General features: G+C 43.4%; 1 protein-coding gene across 1 annotated transcript in view; it reads right to left on the minus strand.

Annotated features, from left to right (window-relative positions):
• Nucleotides 1-20,665, minus strand: part of FBXO28 (F-box protein 28) — a 65,065-nt gene that overhangs the window by 15,484 nt on the left and 28,916 nt on the right. Inside the window, exon 3 of the mRNA XM_082249270.1 lies at nucleotides 5,396-5,534. Within this exon, the coding sequence (XP_082105396.1) occupies nucleotides 5,396-5,534 (139 nt within the window). The remainder of the gene's footprint in view (nucleotides 1-5,395; nucleotides 5,535-20,665) is intronic.

Below are 20,665 nucleotides of genomic sequence, written 5' to 3' on the forward strand. Positions count from 1 at the left end.
CCGCTGCGTGCTGTGAGGATGTAGGGACCAGTGGATGAAACCACAGTAAGCAGCAGGGAACGTGGCACTCAACAATACAGGAAGTGTCAGATAAAGTGGATTTTCGGCAAGGTTTGCTGTTCAAGACAGCAGTGATTGGTGGAAAGATGGTCAGGGAGACTTTTTTGATGTTTTTTTCTAATTGCATCAGAGCCTCTTTTAATGGACAACTGGAGTTTTTGCTTTCTTTCCCCTCTTGACCCCCCCCCCCCCCCCAAAAAAAAAAATTATGCTGCCCAATAGGCCTTATACCAAACTTTAACCCGGATCCAGCAACTTTCATTGAATGGTCCCACTCAGAATCGCAAAGCCTTCCCTTACAAAAAAGACTTTTTACTGCACGAGAGGCGCATCGTGGCCACATTCACTCCAGGGGCACAGCAGTACTCATGCTGTCCTCAAAATCCAGCTGATTGGGGCTAAAAGCCAATTTAAGACCTAGCAGGGAACATGAAGGGCGATATGTATGTGCAACACAGCAATGTCTTTACCGACTTTTTTTTAGGTCAATGTTTAGGTTTCCAATGGCATTTAGTGCACATAAGTGGATTATATCCTTTGTAAATATAAAAACTGGACTAACAAAAATACAATTCATTTGGCAAACCCATATTTTTATTTTAGCTGTGGAGCCAGAATTTCAGGTTAACCACTTGCCGCCCGCCGTCAATTGACGGCGGAGCGGTGCGACCATTATTCTGGGAAGACGTCATATGACGTGATCCCAGAATAGCAGGGCAGGCGCGAGATCGCGTGCGCGCCGCCCTGCACTGCCGGGGTGTCCCCGGGACACCCCCCGTCACCGGCAGGGGGGAAACAGCCAATGGGCGTGGCTGTTTCCCACGTGATCAGCTGTGTTCCAATGACACAGCCGATCACAATGGAGGCGCCCGGGAGATGACCACGCATGCGCGATCGGGAGCGCGCAGCACGGTCATGTCGGTGGCACTGTGTTCCGTAGGAACACAGCTGTCACCGGCGGTAGTAAACAGTCACTGACAGTGACTGTTTACTAAGTGATCGGCTGTGAATCCATTCACAGCCGATCACAAAATGTAAACAAAGAGCAGTAACTCACTGTTACTAGCTATGCTCCCCTCATACAGTTTCCAGTATGAGGAGAGCAGAGCTAGAAACAGTGAGTTACTGCTCTGTGTACCTGTAAAAAGTAAAAATCACAAAAATAAAATGTCCCCACACAGTCCTTAGCCCCCCCCCCCAATGTCACCTGTCACCCAACAGTCACCTCATCAGTGCCCAGAAATTGACACCCATAACGTTCACATGTGAGCGCATCGATCGCGGGCAGAATCACCGCGATCCGGAAATCATTGCAAATTGCGGGACGCCTGTGCGTTGCCCGTGATTTGCAATAGCACCCCAAACGCTGTGCGATGTTGCTGCGATTTCCACCTGCCGAATCGCGGTAACATCGCGCACAAACATCGCATGACGCCCAAAAAAGGTACAAGAGCTTCTTTGGGGTGTAATGCGTTGTTTGCGTGATGTTACCGCGATTCGGCAGGTGGAAATCGCAGCAACATCGCACAGCGTTTGGGGTGCTATTGCAAATCACAGGCAACGCACAGCCGCCCCGCGATTTGCAATGATTTCTGGATCACGGGCAGAATCGCAGTGATTCTGCCCGCGATCGCTACGCTCACATGTGGACATAGCCTAAAGTTCACCGGTCACCAGAGACTGCCATCAGTACCGCCGTGCACCATCGCCCGTCACCTGTCACCCATCAGTGACCATCGCCCGTCACCTGTCACCCCATCAATCACCGTCACCTGTCACCCCATCAGTCATCATCACCTGTCACCCCAACAGTCATCGTCATCTGTCACCCTATCAATCATCGTCACTTGACACCCCATCAGTGATCGTCACTTGACACCCCATCAGTGATCGTCACTTGTCACCCCATCAGTGATCGTCACATGTCACCCCATCAGTGATCGTCACATGTCACCCCATCAATCATCGTCACTTGTCACCTCAATCATCATCACGTCACCTCATCAATCATCGTCACATGTCACCTCATCAGTCATCGTCACCTGTCACCCCATCAGTCATCGTCACCTGTCACCCCATCAGTCATCGTCACCTGTCACCCCATCAGTCATCGTCACCTGTCACCCCATCAGTCATCGTCACCTGTCACCCCATCAGTCATCGTCACCTGTCACCCCATCAGTCATCGTCACCTGTTTGCCATATACATGCAATCACTTACTGACCGCCTAACGACTATATGCGTCGGCCATTAAAAGCTAAATACTGGGGTTATGGCAGCAGATAGCCCCCATAACCCCAGTATCTTTTGAAACGGCGGGCGGTCGGCTTTCAGATAAGGGTGGTCCCAGTGGCGGATTCACTGCGGAATTACCCTTACTGTGCAGGGGAAGAGGTGCCCCCCACCCCCTCCTGCCGCGTCCCAGACGTTTTCCCAGCTTACCGGACCCGCCGGCAGCGGGGAAAACTATCCGGTCCCGGATCCTCAGAGACAGGAAGTCGAGTGAGGGCAAGATGGCCCTCACTCGACTCTATGGTCTTGGAGGACCGGAGCTACGTCAAAAGACGTTGCCTAGCAACCGGTTTAAAGGGCCGCTTTTTTTTCTTTTCTTTCCTCTTTCCTTTCAACAATTTTTTTTTTTTTTCTTTTTTAGTGTAGTTGTGAGGTGTGAGGTCTTTTTGACCCCAGATCTCACAATAAAGAGGACCTGTCATGCCTATTTCTATTACAAGGGATGTTTACATTCCTTGTAATAGGAATAAAAATGATCAAAACATTTTTTTTTTTTAAAACTGTAAAAATAAAAAACTAATCAATAAAATAAATAGGAAAAAAAAATTAAAGCGCCCTGTCCCCGTTAGCTCGCGCGCAGAAGCAAACGCATACGCAAGTCCCTCCCACATATGTAAACGGTGTTCAAACCATGCATGTGAGGTATCTCCGCGATCGTTAGAGCGAGAGCAATAATTTGAGCCCTAGACCTCCTCTGTAACTCTAAGCTAGTAACCTGCAGAAATTTTTAAAATGTTGCCTATGGGGATTTTTAAGTACCAATGTTTGGCGCCATTCTGTGAGCATGCGCAATTTTGAAGCATGACATGTTGGGTATCTAATTACTCGGCGTAACATTATCTTTCACATTATGGAAAAAAATTGGGCTAAATTTACTGTTTTCTTATTTTTTAGTTCAAAAAAGTGAATTAAAAAAAAATAAAAAAATCGCATTTGGAAGACTGCTGCGCAAATATGGTGTGATAAAAAATATTGCAACGATCTCCATTTTATTCTCTAGGGTCTCTGCTAAAAAAAAATATATAATAATGTTTGGGGGTTCCAAGTAGTTTTCTAGCAAAAAAAATGATTTTAGCTTGTAAACACCAAGTGTCAAAAATAGGCCCAGTCTTAAAGTGGATAAATGGACAACTTTGTGTAAAGCGCTACTTGGATGTTAGGCGTCTGTATGTGGCCAGGCTGTGAAAAAGTGTTACACATGTGGTATCGCCATACACAGGAGGAATAGCAGAATGTATTTTGGGGTGCAATTTTTGCTATGTACATGCTATGTGTTAGAAATATTGCATAAATGGACAGCTTTGTGTAAAAAAAATGTGTTTTCATTTTCTTTCCACATTTTCCAAAAACTTGTGGAAAAAAATTACATATTCAAAAGACTCATTATGCCTCAAAAAGTATAGGTTGGGCTGTTTGCTTTCCAAAATGGGGTCATTTTATGGGGGTTTCCATTGTCCTGGTGCTCCAGGGCCTTCAAAAGTGCGATAGGTTGTCAGGAAATTATATGTGAAATTTGTGCTCCTAGAATGCCGGACGCTGCTACTTGGATGTTAAGCCTCTGTATGTGGCCAGGCTGTGAAAAAGTCTCACACATGTAGCATCGCCATACACAGGAGGAGTAGTAGAATGTGTTTTGGGGTGTAGTTGCAAGTATACATGTGCTGTGTGAGAGAAATAACCTGTTAATACGGCAATTTGTAAAAAAAAAAAAAAAAAAAAAATCTTCATTTTGCAAAGCATTGTGGGAAAAAATTACAACTTCAAAAAACTCACCATGCCCCTTATTAAATACATTGCAATGTCTACTTTCCAAAAAGGTCATTTGTACTTTCCTGACTTTTTAGTGTCTCAAGAAATGAGATAGACCTTCAGTACATCAGGTGTGGTCAAGTGTGATCAATTTTCAATGATTCACACCATAGCTTGTGGACTCTATAACTTTCACAAAGATCAAATAATATACACTTACTTGGGTTATTTTTACCAAAGATAAGTAGCAGTATAAATTTTGGCCAAAATTTGTGAAGAAAAATGACTAATTTTCAAAATTTTAATGACCGAAACAAAGAAAAATGCGTTTTTTCACAATATTTTCTGTCTTTTTTTATTTATAGCACAAAAAATAAAAAACCCAGTATTGATCAAATACCATCAATCGAAAGCTCTATTTGTGTGAAAAAAAGGACACAATTTTTGTATGGGTACAGTGTTGCATGACTGAGTAATTCTCAGTCAAAATGTGAGAGCGCTGAAAGCTGAAAATCGGTCTGGGCAGGAAGGGGGTGAAAGTGCACTGTAGGCTAGTGGTTAAGAATGGTTACTAAAAAAAAAAAAAAAAAAAAAAAAAAAAAATGGTTACTAATTCCAGGGCTCTGCATTCACTATATCTAGTCTGTCACTGTACACAGAACATGGAAATGCAATTATTTTGGCAACTATAAACTGCTAAATACCTTTTCTTATCAGTATATAATAGTCTTATGACATTTATCAGTGTCTGCTTCAAATTTGTAGGAGGAGTCTTCATTCTACTCTTAACTGCTATGAGGTTGCAGGACCCCTGACCCTCTGCCTGGACAGTGCCTATTGGCCCTGTGTCAATCACATACACCCTCCCAAGGAAAAAACAAAAACACACTAGCAATACACACAAAACTGAGCATGTGCAGAGTGCCTCTGTTCTATTAGGAAATTGATTGGGGACAATAGAAGAAGTGGAGGATCAGAGAAGATATGATCAAACAGCCTATTTACACAATGCAGATGATTAACCCCTTAGGTTCCACAGTGAGTTTAACCAGCATGCTTTACTGCATATACAGACTAATTTTACTGTTGTGGGTTTAGTAACACTTTAAATCCTTAAGGCAGTTTTGAGCACTATGGACAGTTGTACTATTCACTTTATATTCATCAGTGGATTTCTGCCAGAATAAAAGGCAGATTTTTTTTTTTTTTTTACAAAAATTGAAGAATTTGACTGTCTCACAAACAGCTGTAATAAGTTTATACAGAAAGTGATTTATATAGCCAACTCCTCACCTTTCCAGGAATAAAACAACAAAGATTAGAGTCCACATATTTCATAAACGTCATGTTGAGTAAGGAAAGCCTAGTTTCAACTGCAGCCAGGATGTCAGCATGGCGTGCCAGCGAGTGATTCCGCCTCTCCGATTCCCTCCTGCGCAAAAGGTTACATGGTATAGTCAGATGCAAATACATGACTGAGGGCATAAATAGGATGGTCAAGGTGCCTTTACAGTTGAACTTCAGGCAGATGTAAAAATAATCTATTTGCAGCTCTGTAAATATCATTCTTTAAAAAGAAAGCGGCGTAATTACCTGAATTCAACTTTGTATCAGCCTCTTGTGATCCTGTAAGGCAGAGCTCAGACTATAGGAGGGAGAAGCAGTACAAGAGGCCCATCAGTTCATGTGCCGACATGAAGCATGCTATTTAAAAGGAGAAAGCAGAATGAGATGAGCCCCTCACTGTGCTGCTTCTCCCTTCACTGTCCAGTCCCAGTTGGTTAAACGGTACTGGCCATGACTGAAGGTGGGTGACTAAGGACATCTAGTGGTGGAAAAGGAATACTACAGAGGACAGAGTCAACATTAGTATAGCAGAAATTAGTAAAATTTTTCCCATGCATTTCAATTTTTGGGAGTTATCTCTAACAAATTCAAAGAATAACAAAGCAAAAACAGCCACAAAATGCACGAGAATATAAAAACCCACAATTATAACCCACAACAACAAACCACTAACCCTCACACATATGTAGATCTGAGCCTCCAGCCTTTCCCACACTCCTTTAAACAGAAATGCTTGAGCTGGGTATATCATCCTCATCAGTAGTTAGAAGAGTTAATAGGATTAAGATGTCTGGACCCCACAAATACTTTACATAATTCGTCTATGTGGATAATAGGAAAATGGTTCGTTCGTATAGGTGCACAATTCAGGAAATTCATTTGGAAAAGGCAGGTGGCCTGAACTAAACGTACTACCTTACAGTATAGTAATGATCAAGGTGGTTTAGCAGTCCTAAACATTAGGATTTTTTTCATAGCTGCCCAATTTCAATACTTGATGCCGGGGTTGGGACATGGCAGATATAAACAGACCCCATACGCAAGTCACTACTTCACTGACACAGAAGAGCATTGTTGCATTTAGAAATTAATCTTCCTTTTGTTCCACCAAACTGTCCTATGGCATACTTTTTAATAACATTTTACAATCATCAAAAAAAAAAAAAAAAAAATTAAGCTTGCAGGTTAGGGGTTACCTAAATGGCACTCCACTGTGGTGTAAATGTGGAACTTGCTAAACTACACGAGTTCTCCCCCTGGCCTGCGATGGATATTCAATTCATTGCCCAATTAAACTTTGGGTATGTATTGAAGTCTTTCATCACTCTACAACCAGAGTTTTAAGTGATTAAGTCTCGTTTAAAAACAAACATGTTATACGTACCTCCTTTGTGCAGTTGGTTTTTGCACAGGACAGCCAAGATCCTCCTCTTCTCGGGTCCCTCATTGCTGCTCCTGGCCCCTCCCTCCTATCAAGTGCTCCCACAGCAAGTAGCTTGCTATTGGAGCACCCGAGCTGCAGCTCTGGATGTCCATTCAGACACGGAGCTGCAATTCGGCCCCGACAGCTGTGGGAGCCAATGGCGCCACGGCTGTATCTCAGCCAATTAGGAGGGAGAGTCTGGGACAGCCGTGGAACTCGTGGACATCTCTGGACAGAGAGGGGGCGCAAGTAAGTATTGGGGGGGGGGGGGGGTGCTACATACAGAAGTCTTTATCTTGATGCATAAAATGCATTAAGATGGGAAAAAAAAAAAAAAAAACTTCCTGCCTTTACAACTCCTTTAATATTCCAAGACAGAACTTCTATGAATATTTACAGTTGTGTCACGCCCTTAAGGATTGATTCAGACTGGGGCGACTTGACAAGTCGCACTCCCTTCAGTGCAATGGAACCGTTCAGAGCCACTCAAGTCGCTCAGACTTAGAAAAAGGTCCCTGCACTACTTGGGAGCGGCTTTCATAGACTTTTATTAAATAAGTAATTTTCAAGCCGTGCTGAAATTGCGCTGTTTGGGGCGGCTTCAGAGTCGGGCAACTTTGAAGCTGCCCCAGGGTGATCCGAGCCTAACACTTGAACACTCCATAGTACCTGGATACTACAAGAACCTCATTTATTCCATGATGTAATGTCAGAAACTAATAAAGGTGTGATTTTACACATTTATGCCATTCCCCTCTTTCCCAAGACCCAGCTCAGTTACCTTGCAGGAGGAAATGGGAGATAGATGTAGGTGAATTGGATGGACAGAAATGGTAGGTAGCTTTGCCATCTATCCCACTACTTTCTTGCCCAGTTTCACAAAAATTGTCGCAATTATCACTCCTGCATCGGGCTTATAGTACGCCAGTAAGACTGTTTGGATGGGACTAGGGCTTGATTGATATTTTTTCAGGGCAGATACCGATTTTCCAGTCAACCTTCAGGCCGATATTCTGTACATTTAAAGTTTTGAAAAAAAACACAAATTTGGTACTGAACATGTTAAGGTTTATTAAAATTTTTAACAATAAGGGCTCCTTCACACCTTACCTGCATGAAAACTGATGGGAAAACCGCACAGATTTTACTTGCAGAGACATCAGTTTTCATGCACGTTGACATGACATCAGTTTTCCAATGTGCGCGTAAATTATGGGTCCTATAGTCACACCGATGTTGAGGTCTTTTTTCCTGTGCAGAAAACTGCATACACGGTGACGTCGACACATTGCACATTCCTGCGCAGAAAAAAAAAGTCTGCACGTTGTGGTGTGAACAGGGCACAGAGAAAAAGAGTAAAGAGAAGAGCCACTATTGTTTTTTTCTTTTTTTTTTTTTGTGCAGTTGCAGAAGGTGTGCAGCAAAACTGACGTCTGTCTATACAATGGTGTGACTGAACAAACAAGGTCTAGAAGTAGACAACTGTGAAAAATAAAGTGCTTGAAAAAACAAGATTTTTTACCGTAAAATCTTTTTCTCTGAAGTCCATTGACAGACACAGCCTCCATCTTCATTAGCTGAATGGGTTATGCTGCCCCCTGCAGGAGTAGTCTAGGCAGGAAAAATTTAAATGTACACGCCCACGGGGCCGTCCCCGCAGGCATAACCCACACATCCTCTGCTCAGTAAACCAGTTTAGTTGTAAGCAGTGAAGAAAAAAAAAACACATCCCCATATCAGAGGGGCGGGTGCTGCGTCTGTCAACGAACTTCAGAGAAAACGATTTTACGGTAAGATCTTACAAAAAGCCTGTTTTCTCTAATCGTCCATTGACAGACGCAGCCTCCATCTTCATTAGATGAATGGGACGTCTCAAAAGCAGTGTAGGCATAAGGGGTAGGAAGAACGCAACCAGAAAGTAACGTAACCTCAAAGGCAAACGTAGCCCACTGGGTAACATGGCGCTCAAACAACATGAGCTCACCCAGGTTAAAGACCCCTAAGAGAAACAAAAAACTCTCTTACAAAACATCAGCCTGCAAAACCTTGCGGCCAAGAGGCATCCGAAGAGGCCAACAAATCCACCTTGTAGAATTTTGTAAAGGTGTGCACAGACAACCAAGTCGCTACATTACAAACTTGTACAACAGAGGCCTGATTGCAAAAAGTCCAAGAGGCACTTGGGGCTCTAGTAGAATGAGCCTTCACAGGGAAAGGAGGAACCTGAGCCTTCAATGAATAAGCCTGAACAACCGTCTGCCTGATCCACCTTGAAATGGTCGCAGCAGACGCAGCAAAACCTTTGAGGACCGTCCGTAAAGACAGAGAGGTCAGATTTTCTAAAAGGACTCAGTAACCGTCAGATAAACTCTTATCGCCTAAGGCGATAAGGCCACAAGGAAGGCAACACAATGTCTTAAGATGAAAATCCAACACCACCTTAGGGAGAAAAGACAGATTAGGTCGGAGAACCACTTTATCCCTGTGGGCCACCAAATAAGGTGGACAGGACAGCACCGCCAATTCAGATACTCTGCAAGCAAAAGTAATAGCCACTAGGAAGGCAACCTTCTGCGACAAGGAAAGCAGAGAAAACTCCCTAATATTCTCAAAAGGGGGCTTTTGAAGAACAGACAAAAGCATGTTGAGATCACACGGGGGTAGAGGAGATCTCCTCGGAGGAGTGAGATGATGCACCAAAGTGCAAATCAAGATATTAGTAGCCAATGGATGTTCGATGTAAAAACAGCCAAGGCCGACAACTGACCCTTGATAGTGCCCTACGCCAGGTGCTGCTCAACTCCTTTTTGTAAAAAGGCCAAAACCCTAGCTATAGAGAACAAGCAAGGGTGCAGCTGAAGTGATTCACACCATGAAATGTACGATTTCCATGTACTATGATAGATCTTCCTAGAAGTCGACTTCCTGGCCTTCAAAAAGGGTAGGAAATCACAGAGTCAGAAAGGCCTCTATCCCTCAACATCTTGCTTTCAACAGCCAACCCATTAAAGCCAGGGATCGTAAAGCAGGATGGAAGATCGGTCCCTGAGACAGCAGATCTTCCCACAGAGGAAGTGTCCATGGCGGATCTACGACCATTTTTACCAGGTCTGCGTACCAAGATCGACGAGGCCGGTCTGGTGCCACCAGAACGACCGAAATGCCTTCCTCTGCCACCCGGCAAAGAAACCTTGGCAGGAGTATGAGCGAAGGGAAGGCATAAATCAGCCGATAATGGCTCCAAGGAGCCGCCAGAGGATCCCAAGACCTTGGCAAAAACCTCTGGACCTTTCTGTTGAGGTGAGACGCAAACAGATTCACCTCCGGAGTCCCCCACCAGGCACACAGGAGGTGAAACACCTCCGGATAAAGGGACCATTCCCCATGATCCAACACCTGATGACTCAGGTAATCCGCTTGCCAATTCTCCACACCCGGGATGTGGACTGGGAAAGAGCTGGAACATTGGCTTCTGCCCAAACCAGAATATCGGCCACCTCCTTGGCTGCTAGGACACTCTTGGTGCTAGACATATGCCGGTTTTCGGTAATTCGATATATATCGCGGTATTGCATAGCCACGGTATTGTTATTGTGGCATTTTTAAAATACCGAGTTTCTCTGCTCCTGGGTCTGACTTGTGAATTGATACATTTCAGTGAGCTGGATGACTCATTCACTCACACAGTGAACACCTTTCAGCAATAAGGGCTCTTTCACACGGGCTTTCCGTGTGAAAGGTCCGCTGCGGGACTTTTTTTTTTTTTTTTTCACGGAGCGGATGACATTTCTGTCATCCGCTCCGTAGGTCCGCATATCATCCCATCCGTTTGCGGATGATATGCGGACCTAATGTAAGTCTATGGGGATTGCGGATGTCAGCGGATGACACCGCTGACATCCGATTTTCCTTCCTTTCCGTTTTTTGAACGGAACAAAAATAGGATTTTTTCAGTTCCAAAAAACGGAACAGAACTGACAGGAGGAAAATCGGATGTCAGCGGATGGTATTCCGCTGACATCCGCAATGCCATAGACTTACATTATGTCCGCAAATCATCCGCAAAAAAATAGGATGATCTGCGGACATACGGAGCGCCCGTGTGAAAGGGCCCTAAGTCTCCCAGTAACTATAAACAAAAATGATTACATTGTATTTTTTCCTTCCCTCTGCCAGGGAGAAAGAAGTTTAACCTCTTAAAGACTGGATCTTTTTCTGACACTTGTTGCTTGCAAGTTAAAATAGTTTTTTTTTTTTGCTAGAAAAGTACTTAGAACCCCCAAAAATTTTATATATTTTTTTAGCAGAGACCCTACAGAAAAAAATGGCGATTGTTGTAATATTTTATGTCACACTGTATTTGCGCAGCAGTCTTTCAAACGCAATAAGACTTTAATGAATAAAAAAAAAAAAAAAAAAAAAAAAACGTAACAGTAAGTTATCCCAATTTTTTTTTTTTGTTACACAGAGAATCGTGATCTTTATTCCAAGCTAAAAAATCGCGATTCTCATTTTGGCCAGAATCGTGCAGCTCTAATATATATATTATATATATATATATATATATATATATATATATATATATATATATATATATACATATATATATATATATATATATATATATATATATATACACATATATACACACACACACACACACATATATATATATATATACACACACACACATATACACACACACGCATAGCAGCCCACATTACATTATGGTGTCCTTTTATGAAATGGAGATGAGCAGTGATCCTGCTGATCACAGCTCATTTCCGATCATTCTCAGTTTATGAAACAGAAATGATCGCAGGAGAACATGTTCTCCGCTGATCATCTCTTCACATGGGAATCTGTCATTGACAGACACAGAAATGGCCAGGCTATGAAGCTGCGATCCCAGCACTTCACTGGCGATCTGGGTCAGAATTCACACTCCTGGGTTCACCAGCCTGGAGCTTGTGAAGCGGGGAGTGAAGACAGAATCGGGGGAGAACTGAGGGGGAAAAAGGAAGATTATCGACTTCCTTCTTCCTCGTTTAGACCCCCCAACACAGTAATCATGTCCCCCTGCCATATTTATGTATATATATATATATATATATATACATACACACACATGTATATATATATATATATATATATATATATATATATATATATATATATATATATATATATATATATATATATATATATATATATACACACATATATACACACACACATACATGTAGATATATATTTAATGTGTATATATATATATATATATATATATATATATATATATATATATATATATATATATATATATATATACATATACATACACACAATGTATGTGTGTGTATTCAGTGTATATATATATACACATATTTATGTAAGGGGACTATTATTTATAACCTCGTGTACTCAGCAGTGATAATTTATCTCTGCTTGTTAAAGCGTGCGAGGGATTTTCATACTACTGTAATCTCGCTTTGTCTCACGACATTACAGACTCTCCATTGACTTCTACACAGATCTCCGAGAAAACTGCTCTCCTCTGATCACCCTGGGTGAACTGAAGTTCTCCGATTCATAAAATGGGTGCCAGATGTGATCATTTTCCCCGGAGAACTGTAGAGAAGCCAACGGAGAAAAAAATTCACCCGTTCATAAAAGGACACCTATATAGCCATCAAGCAGTGTCTGGCCTACCTGGTGATGACTGGTCCTGGCGCTCTGATCCGATGGCCTGGTCTTTAAAGGGGCAAATCCTTGCGATCCAGAAGTGGTTAAACCTGCAGGAGGACCGGTGTTTTTATCTATTAATGACTTTACTATTGCTTTAGGCCTGGTTCACATGTATGCGGGTTGGTGGTTCACATGTATGCGGGTTGGGGGCCCACATTTGCACAGGCATAGCAGCCCATTGATGTGAATGGGCTTGAGCTGCTATGCCTGCGTTTTCAGCTAAAAAAAGGTGCATGCAAAATTTAAAAAAAATGCAGTGGCCATGAAATCCATCCTTCTTTTGCACCATGTGACTTACCTGCCGTTGCTGCACACGCAAACTGTTTTTAAATGCCGTGCCCACGTATACAAAAAATGCAGAAAGCTTGCCAGAGCAGGAACTGCAGGTTAGTCGCATGGTGCAAAAGCAGGATGGATTTCAAGGCCACTGAATTTTAAAAAAATGCTGCATGCACCTTTTTTCTGCGGAAAATGAGGGCATAGCAGCCCGTTCAAATCAATGGGCTGCTATGCCTGTGCAAATGTGGGCCGCCAACCCGCATACATGTGAACCGCCAACCCGCATACATGTGAACCAGGCCTAAAGCAATAGTAAAGTAATTTATAAACAACACCTCCTTCAGGTTTAACCACTTCTTGACCACAAGGATTTGCCCTCTTAATGACCAGGCCATCGGATCGGAGCCAAGCGCCAGGACCAGTTATCACCAGTTAGGCCAGACACTGCTTGATGACCTATTTTAGGCCTGGTTCACAGAGTCTGTACTGACTGACTATATAATAATGTGCATAAGTGAACCAAAGCCCCTAAATTCAGCAATGAAATTCAAGTGAGGTAGAAATTTAATAATTTAAATTTAATAATAGAATACCGTGATAATACCGTATACCGTGGCAAAACCTTAATCAATTAATCGCAGCATGAAAATCTGATACCGTCACAAGCCTACTTGGTGCCCCCTTGATGATTGATGCAAGTCACAGCCGTGGCATTGTACGACTGTATCCGAACTTGAGAACCGCATAGCTGGCTCGTCCAGTGGAACAGGCAAAGCTTGATCGCTCTGAGCTCCAAAATGTTGATCGGCAAGGAGGACTCTGACGCCAAAGTCCTCAGTGCACAGAGCTTGCCCAGCACTCCACCCCAGCCTGATAGGCTGGCATCCGTGGTGCCCACCGTCCAGAACAGCGACAGGAAGGACTTGTCCTGACACAAAACGGGAGACTGGATCCACCAGGATAGAGTCGACTTTGTGAGATAACGCAAACAAATCTTCGGGTCCAATGGCCGCTGGTCCCTGTTCCATTTTGCCAGAATCTTTCTGCAGAGGCCTGGAATGAGACTGAGAAAACAGGACCACTTTGAAGGTCGACACCATCAGACCCAGGGTCCTCATGCAGGCGCGCAGGGAGGACTGATCGGCTTTCCATCAGCAACCTGATCGCCCTTTGCAACTTCTGAAATTTGTCCAGGGGTAGAAAGACCCTCGAAATAGAGTCGAGAGTCAGCGCCAGATAAGAGACCCATACGGATGGCGATAGAGCAGATTTCTTGAAATTGATCATCCACCCAAATTCTTGAAGGGTCTGAACCGTAATAGAGATGTTGCCCAACAGATTCGAATGAGAGTGCTCGCACCAGGAGATCGTCCAGATATCTCAAAATTAAGATTCCTCTCTGACGCAACAAGGCCAGCACAGGGGCCAGGACCTTGGTAAAAATTCTGGGAGCGGAGGCGAGACCAAAGGGTAATGCCACAAATTGAAAATGCTCCTCTGCCACTCAACTAGCTAGCAAGTTGAGTAAATAGAAATAAAACAAAATATTCTGAAAATAATAAAAAACTGAGACCGAAGTCCCAGCAGGAAACCGAGGTCCTACTCCTTCTCTAGGCAGAAACTTACTGGTTTGCTGAGCAGAGGGTGTGTTGGGTTATGCCTGTGGGGATGGCCCCGTGAGCGTGTACATTTAAATTTTTCCTGCCTAGACTACTCCTGCAGGGGGCAGCATAACTCATTCAGCTAATGAAGATGGAGGCTGCGTCTGTCAATGGACGATAGAGAAATAATAGCTAAAGGCTTCCCTAAACATAGAAAAATGGTATTGACTGCTGCAGTAGTGCACTCACTACAAAGATTCAATTTAAATCACTACTGCAGTGCAAAAGCTAGACAGTGGACACTACACTTTTCAATACTCCCAGTTAAGTAGAACAATGATATAGTGCAGAAAGCATTACATTTCAGCATGTTCATCTGTTAAACGGCTTCTGTTTTTTCAGATATTGCTGCCACTTTACCAAAAACACGCTCACTTGGTACAGAGGAAGGAGGAGCAGAAAGGTATCTTCTAGCATGAGAGGCAAGTCTTTTGAAGCGTGCCTTATTTTCTTTCCCCCTTTGAAGAGGAGGATCACCACCACTGTCAATTACTGGTCCCTTCAAATAGAGATGAAGTTCATCATACAGGCTAATTATTGCAGATTCAGAAGAATCCTCTGCATGAGGCCCCAATAAAACACTGAACATGCCATCAATTTGACCACGATGAAGAAGATTCTCTTCTGTCTTTTTGGACATTTGTCTATTTTTGCAGTATCCTGCTCTTCCAGATTAGAAACATGCTCTTCCTGACTTGACATTTTGGCAGGAACCTCCTGCACCTCCTGTTGGATATCTTCTGTCCGCCATTGTTTTGCCCTGGCCAATACATCATCAGAAGGGAAAGCATGATTCTTGTATTGAGGATCCAAAGGACTTGCCAGCACAACCTTTTTATTCCTAGCATGCGTCTCAAAACGTTTGGTGAGGCTGTCCCTCATGACCTGCCTACATGTTTTAATGCCACGTGTGTTGGGTCCTTCATTCTCTTGAAGAAGCATCTTCGGCACTCTCACACATGGGATGACAGAGGACACAGATGAATCGTAACGACTCGCCTCTAGTGTCACTTCCTCTATGGGGAGGAGGGTCTCAATGATATTGGCTACAATGTCCCACTGATCAGCAGTAGACAAGAATATCCTCCATATTCACCTGAATAGATGGTAAAAGCTCGCTTCTGCTCCAGCATTCTTTGCAGCATGTGAAGTGTTGAGTTCCATCGTGTTGGAACAGCTTGAATAAAGTTATTTTTGGGTAGGCCAAAGCCTTCCTGAATGCATCTCATTCGCTGCTTGGCAAGGATTGAATGGTGGAAATGGCCTGCGCACCTCTTCAGCATGCCAATTATATCAATCAAAGCTCTCTGGCTTGACAGACCATCATTTACCACAAGTTGCAAGGTATGTGCCATGCAGCTAAGGTCTGACACTTCAGCAAGCCTCATTCCTTTCACCAGGCTTGCTCCGCTGTGTCTAAGCGCAAGCATCACTCACTCGGTCTTTGTTTATTCCCCAGTCTTTAAGCATGCCTAAAAACATTTCTGTACCCCCAGTGTGGGATCCTTGCATTATTTTTGTATTCAACACAAACTGCCTTTTTCTCCATCCGCTGTCAATGAAGTGGCATGTAAGACTCATTAGTGACTCTGTTTGTCCTCCTCCTGACAAGCAGTCAGTCATGAATGAGAGTGAGTTGCCAGCATTCCCTGGTTGCAGCATAGTCTTTACTTTCTCAACTACCTTTTGGCGAATCTTTCCCAGCATTTCGGTTTGATAATACATTACACTCTTCAGTGTGTACCTTGTCTCAGCTATGGACATCAACCGCTTAAATCCAGAGTCAGACACCCTTGAAAATGGCTGGTTATCAGCGACTTTAGTCATCTGTTTTTTTTATGAAACCTGTTATTTTTGTCTGGGATAGTGGAGGTAATTCACTTTGATTGTTTTTTTTTCTGTGCTGCATTATATAATTCAACATGATGAACTCATAGATGGGCCCAAAGATTTGACGTATTTTTGTTTTTTGCAGTTACTGATCCCATGCTTACATTGTTTGTTCATATGCTGCACACTGCTGCTTTTCCTGGGGATGGTTGAGACGAGAAATAGTCCCAGACCACACTTTTTCTTTTTCTGTCTGAATCCATCTCCATTGCAATTTGAGCTTATACTGAATAAGGCTAGGCTGGCTGGCACCCTCCTATTAGGATTGCAGCGATAAAGATACTCCTACTCGTAGAAAGGCTCTGATACCGGAAACCGATACTTTGTCATACTGACTTCAGCCTGGGTTCACACCGTAGCGGTGTGGGAAACCATATGCGATTCTGACAGGCAACGCACTACATTCAAGTTCAAATCACATGCGATGCTTTGCAGTGCAATTTGAGCCCCTTCATGTACTCGACCGAAAGGAATTGGTACTAGTACTTGCCGGTGAAAAAAAAAAAAAAAAAAAAACATACGTATCAGTGCAACCCTAGACTCCAGACAAGTTCTATATGCATATGGAAGAACCTTATGCTGGAAACATTCTTGTACATGTAAAAATGTCATTGTATATGCAAGTCAAAAAAAGCTTAATAAAAAGTATTTGATAAAAAATAAAAAAAAAAAAAGGAAAGAAACAGGTACTTTTTTGTTTTAGCTTTTAGTGGGCTTATTTTTGGATAGCATGGGGAAAGGTTAAGCATTAAGGTTTGAATTGTACTTTTGCATTGCGGTAATGCACAGGTTAATGCCCATTACGTGCATTATCTGGTTTTCCTGGCATCAAATTTAAATGGCACCCCAACAAACCAATCCAAAGGACCTCCAATGGATATGCATTGCAGCGCACCACAACGCACAGTAATTCACTATTGTTCACTGTGATGTGCAGTGTTGAAAAAGCTAGAGTTATTACCCGATAACTCCTTTTCCAGTATCTCCTTCCTCCAGAATGGTCACAAAAGAGATAGGCTCCACCTCCTGCAGGAAACACAAGCACACAAGTTTAAAAAGGCCGCCCTAGGCTGCCCCTTCAGTTGTACAAGGATTGCCTTGCTGTCAAATACAAAATGTTCTAATATATGTACTTAATATCGTCCATTAGTAAGGGTGTGTGTGTGTGTGTGTGTGTGTGTGTGTGTGTGTGTGGGGGGGGGGGGGGGGTCTACCGTCCTGGAGGATTCCTGGAAAAGGAGTTATTAGGTAATAACTTTAGCTTTCCCCAGTCATCCTTCGGGACGGTCAAATGAGACCCCAAAGGTCCGTACCTAGGGTGGGACTACCACCTTCAGGACCTTTCCACCTAAGGTCAGATCTTGAGCGAAGACCAAATCGATCCTGTAGTGCTTCACAAAAGGTGGAAAAACTGGGTCAGATAGCTGCTCGGCAGATATGCTCGATGGAGGCCCCAGCTTTCTATGCCCAGGAAGTAACAATTGAGCGTGTCGATTGTGCTTTCGGGTCTGGCTTGTTTTTGGCTATTTTAAGCTGTTTTAAGCTGTTTTTATTGCTGTTCTGATGCATCTACCTTTGGAGTTTCCGGATGCTTGTTTCCCTTTGTGAATGCCGCCAAACAAAAAGGTTTGGGGCTTTCCTAAACTGTTTAGTGGCGTCCAAATAATGGAGGATGCATCTTCTAACATCCAAATGAATGCTTCCTCTCCTTGGTAGGATGAATTTTGGCAGAAGGATGGTAAGAGGACCTCTTGTGACAGGTGGAATGCTGAGTCAAATCTTGGGGAGAAACAACGGGTCTGTTCTAAGGACTAGTTTGTCAGGGAAAATTTTGAAAAAAGGTTCCTTTATATAGAGAGGGCCTGAAGTTCACTAACTAGCTGACGTAACAGCGACTAGGAAGGCTGATTTGAGTGTCAGGTTTTTCAATGAAGTTTCTGAAAGTGGCTCGAAAGGTGCTTGAGGTAGAGCCCTGAGAACAAGGGAAAGGTCCGAAGGGGCCACACTAATTCTTTCGGTTTCCTTGACATGGAATTAAAGAATCGTTTGACCAGAACGTTCTCCAAGCTGTGTATCAAAAAAAAAAAAAAAACCTGAAAGTGCAGCGGCATGTACTTTGAGAGTGCTTACTGCTAGGCCAGCTTCTGCTCGTTCGAGAAGAAAGTCGAGTACCATGCCCACATCTTTCAAATCTTGGTTTTTGGGCATGTTTGCTGAATACTTTTTGCAGATTTTCTCATATTTTTCTTGTAATTGGTTTTCTGCTTTGTAGGAGCATCTTTACTACCTTTAGCGGAGAGGCATTTTTTTTTTTTTTAGTAAGATGTGTCATTCGAGATCTATGCTGTCAACTTTAAATTTAAGTTGCGGATGGTATGCTCCGGACTTCAGTAGGAGGTTGCCCTGGTTCAGTAAGGTCCAAGGATCATCTTCTGCCATCTTTTTTAGTTGCATAAACCAGGACCATTTTGGCCAAAAAGGGGGGGGGGGCCTTCTCTGTACGGATCTTTCTTATCCTGGGGAGCAGTTGTCCCGGGGGGGGGGGGGGGGGGGGAGGAGGCGTACCCCAGATTGAACCTCCACGGAAACCCCAGGGAGTCTACCTTTCTTCTTAGACAGAAAGGCCCCACTTTGAGACAAGTATTGAAAAGATTCTTTAGTTCAGTTCCCATTTAGCTGTGTCCAACTGTCTCTGGCGCAAAAGGTCCGCTAGGGTATTGTGTGTACCCTTGATGTGTACCGCTGTCAGCGATAGTAAATGAACCTCCACCCATGAGAGAAGTACATGTACTGTTCTCATAAGGGGTCTTGATCTGGTACCCCCTTGTCGGTTGATGTCACTGTAGTGACATTGTCCGACAGAATTATGTGCTTCCCTTCTACTGCCTCCTGGAGCACATATAGCACTTTCAGTACTTCTGTTCGCTCCCTTAAGTTGGATGATACTTCTGACATTTCTGGTTCCCAGTTTCCTCGTCTGATCTGTTGTCCTAAGTGAACCCCCAATCTAGATGCACTCGTGTCTGTGGTAACTCAGACTTTAGTTGGCGGAAGCCATGGTTTGCCTTCCTTCAGGGTGTCGTTTTCTGTCCACCACGTTAAAGACTTCCTGATGGCTCTGGTAATGGAAAAACATTACCTCCAATGAATCCAGGTTTCGGTCCCAGTTGTTTAACAGGTGGCACTGTAAGGCCCTCATGTGAAGCTGGCCTCATTGTACCGCCAGGATTGAGGCGGACATGAGCCCCAAAAGGGACATAATGGCTGTCCTTCTCCCTTTGTTTTGCAGTTCTTAGATGATCTGTCATGTTGTTTAGTTTGGCTACTTTTTCTCTGGAAGTAGGATCTTTTGTGCCATCATGTCAAAAATGTAGCCCAGGAGTGTAGCCTTCTGAGAGGGAATTCTGTTGGAATTCTCGGAATTGATTTGCCACCCCAGCTAGGTGAGAAAGTGTGGTCGCTTGTAAACCTGCGAGGGCTTCATCTCGGGAAATGCCATATATTAAGTCGTCCAGATAGGGCACTATCTGGACCCCCCTTAATCTGAGCTCTTACATCACCTATCTGAGCTCTTACATCACCTCCGCCATGATCTTGGTAAATATATGCGGGACTGACGATATGCCAAAGGGAAGAGCTTGATATTGAAAAAGGTTGCATTTTCCTCCCTTCTTATTTCAAACTTTTGGTGGCTGTGGTGAATTGGGACATGAAGGTACGTGTCCTATAAGTTTAGTGTCACCAGGAAGGCTGTTTCTGGGAGTAATGTGCTTACAAAAAAAATTGTCTCCATTTTGAACTTCCTGTAAAGTATTGATTTTTTCAGGTTCTTCAGATTCAGAATTAGGTAGTGTCTGCCGGAGGGCCTTGCCCTCAGGAATACGTGAGAGTAGAATCCCGATGTGTGATGATGCGAACAGATCCCCATTATCACCTTCTCCTTTAACAATTCATACACTCTAGGTAGAGCGACCTACATTTTTTGCCTATAGGGTCCTTTAGCTGGCCCATGTCTTCGAATGAGAGATCCGATTTTTTTTGATACCTTGCCCAGGGATGAGTCTAGTCTTGGGCATTTCGTGAGAACGCTTTGTTGCTCATCAAATGGGAATCTCCGCTTCAGGGCCTTTGGAAAAAACAGTTTTCTGGGTTCCTCAATTCTTTGTCGATTATCCCTTTGATAGACTGATGGATCGGAATTGATCTGCATTTTTCTTC

The sequence above is a fragment of the Pelophylax lessonae genome (assembly GCF_965119305.1).
Source record: "Pelophylax lessonae genome assembly, chromosome: 3".
Classification (NCBI taxonomy): Eukaryota; Metazoa; Chordata; class Amphibia; order Anura; family Ranidae; genus Pelophylax; species Pelophylax lessonae.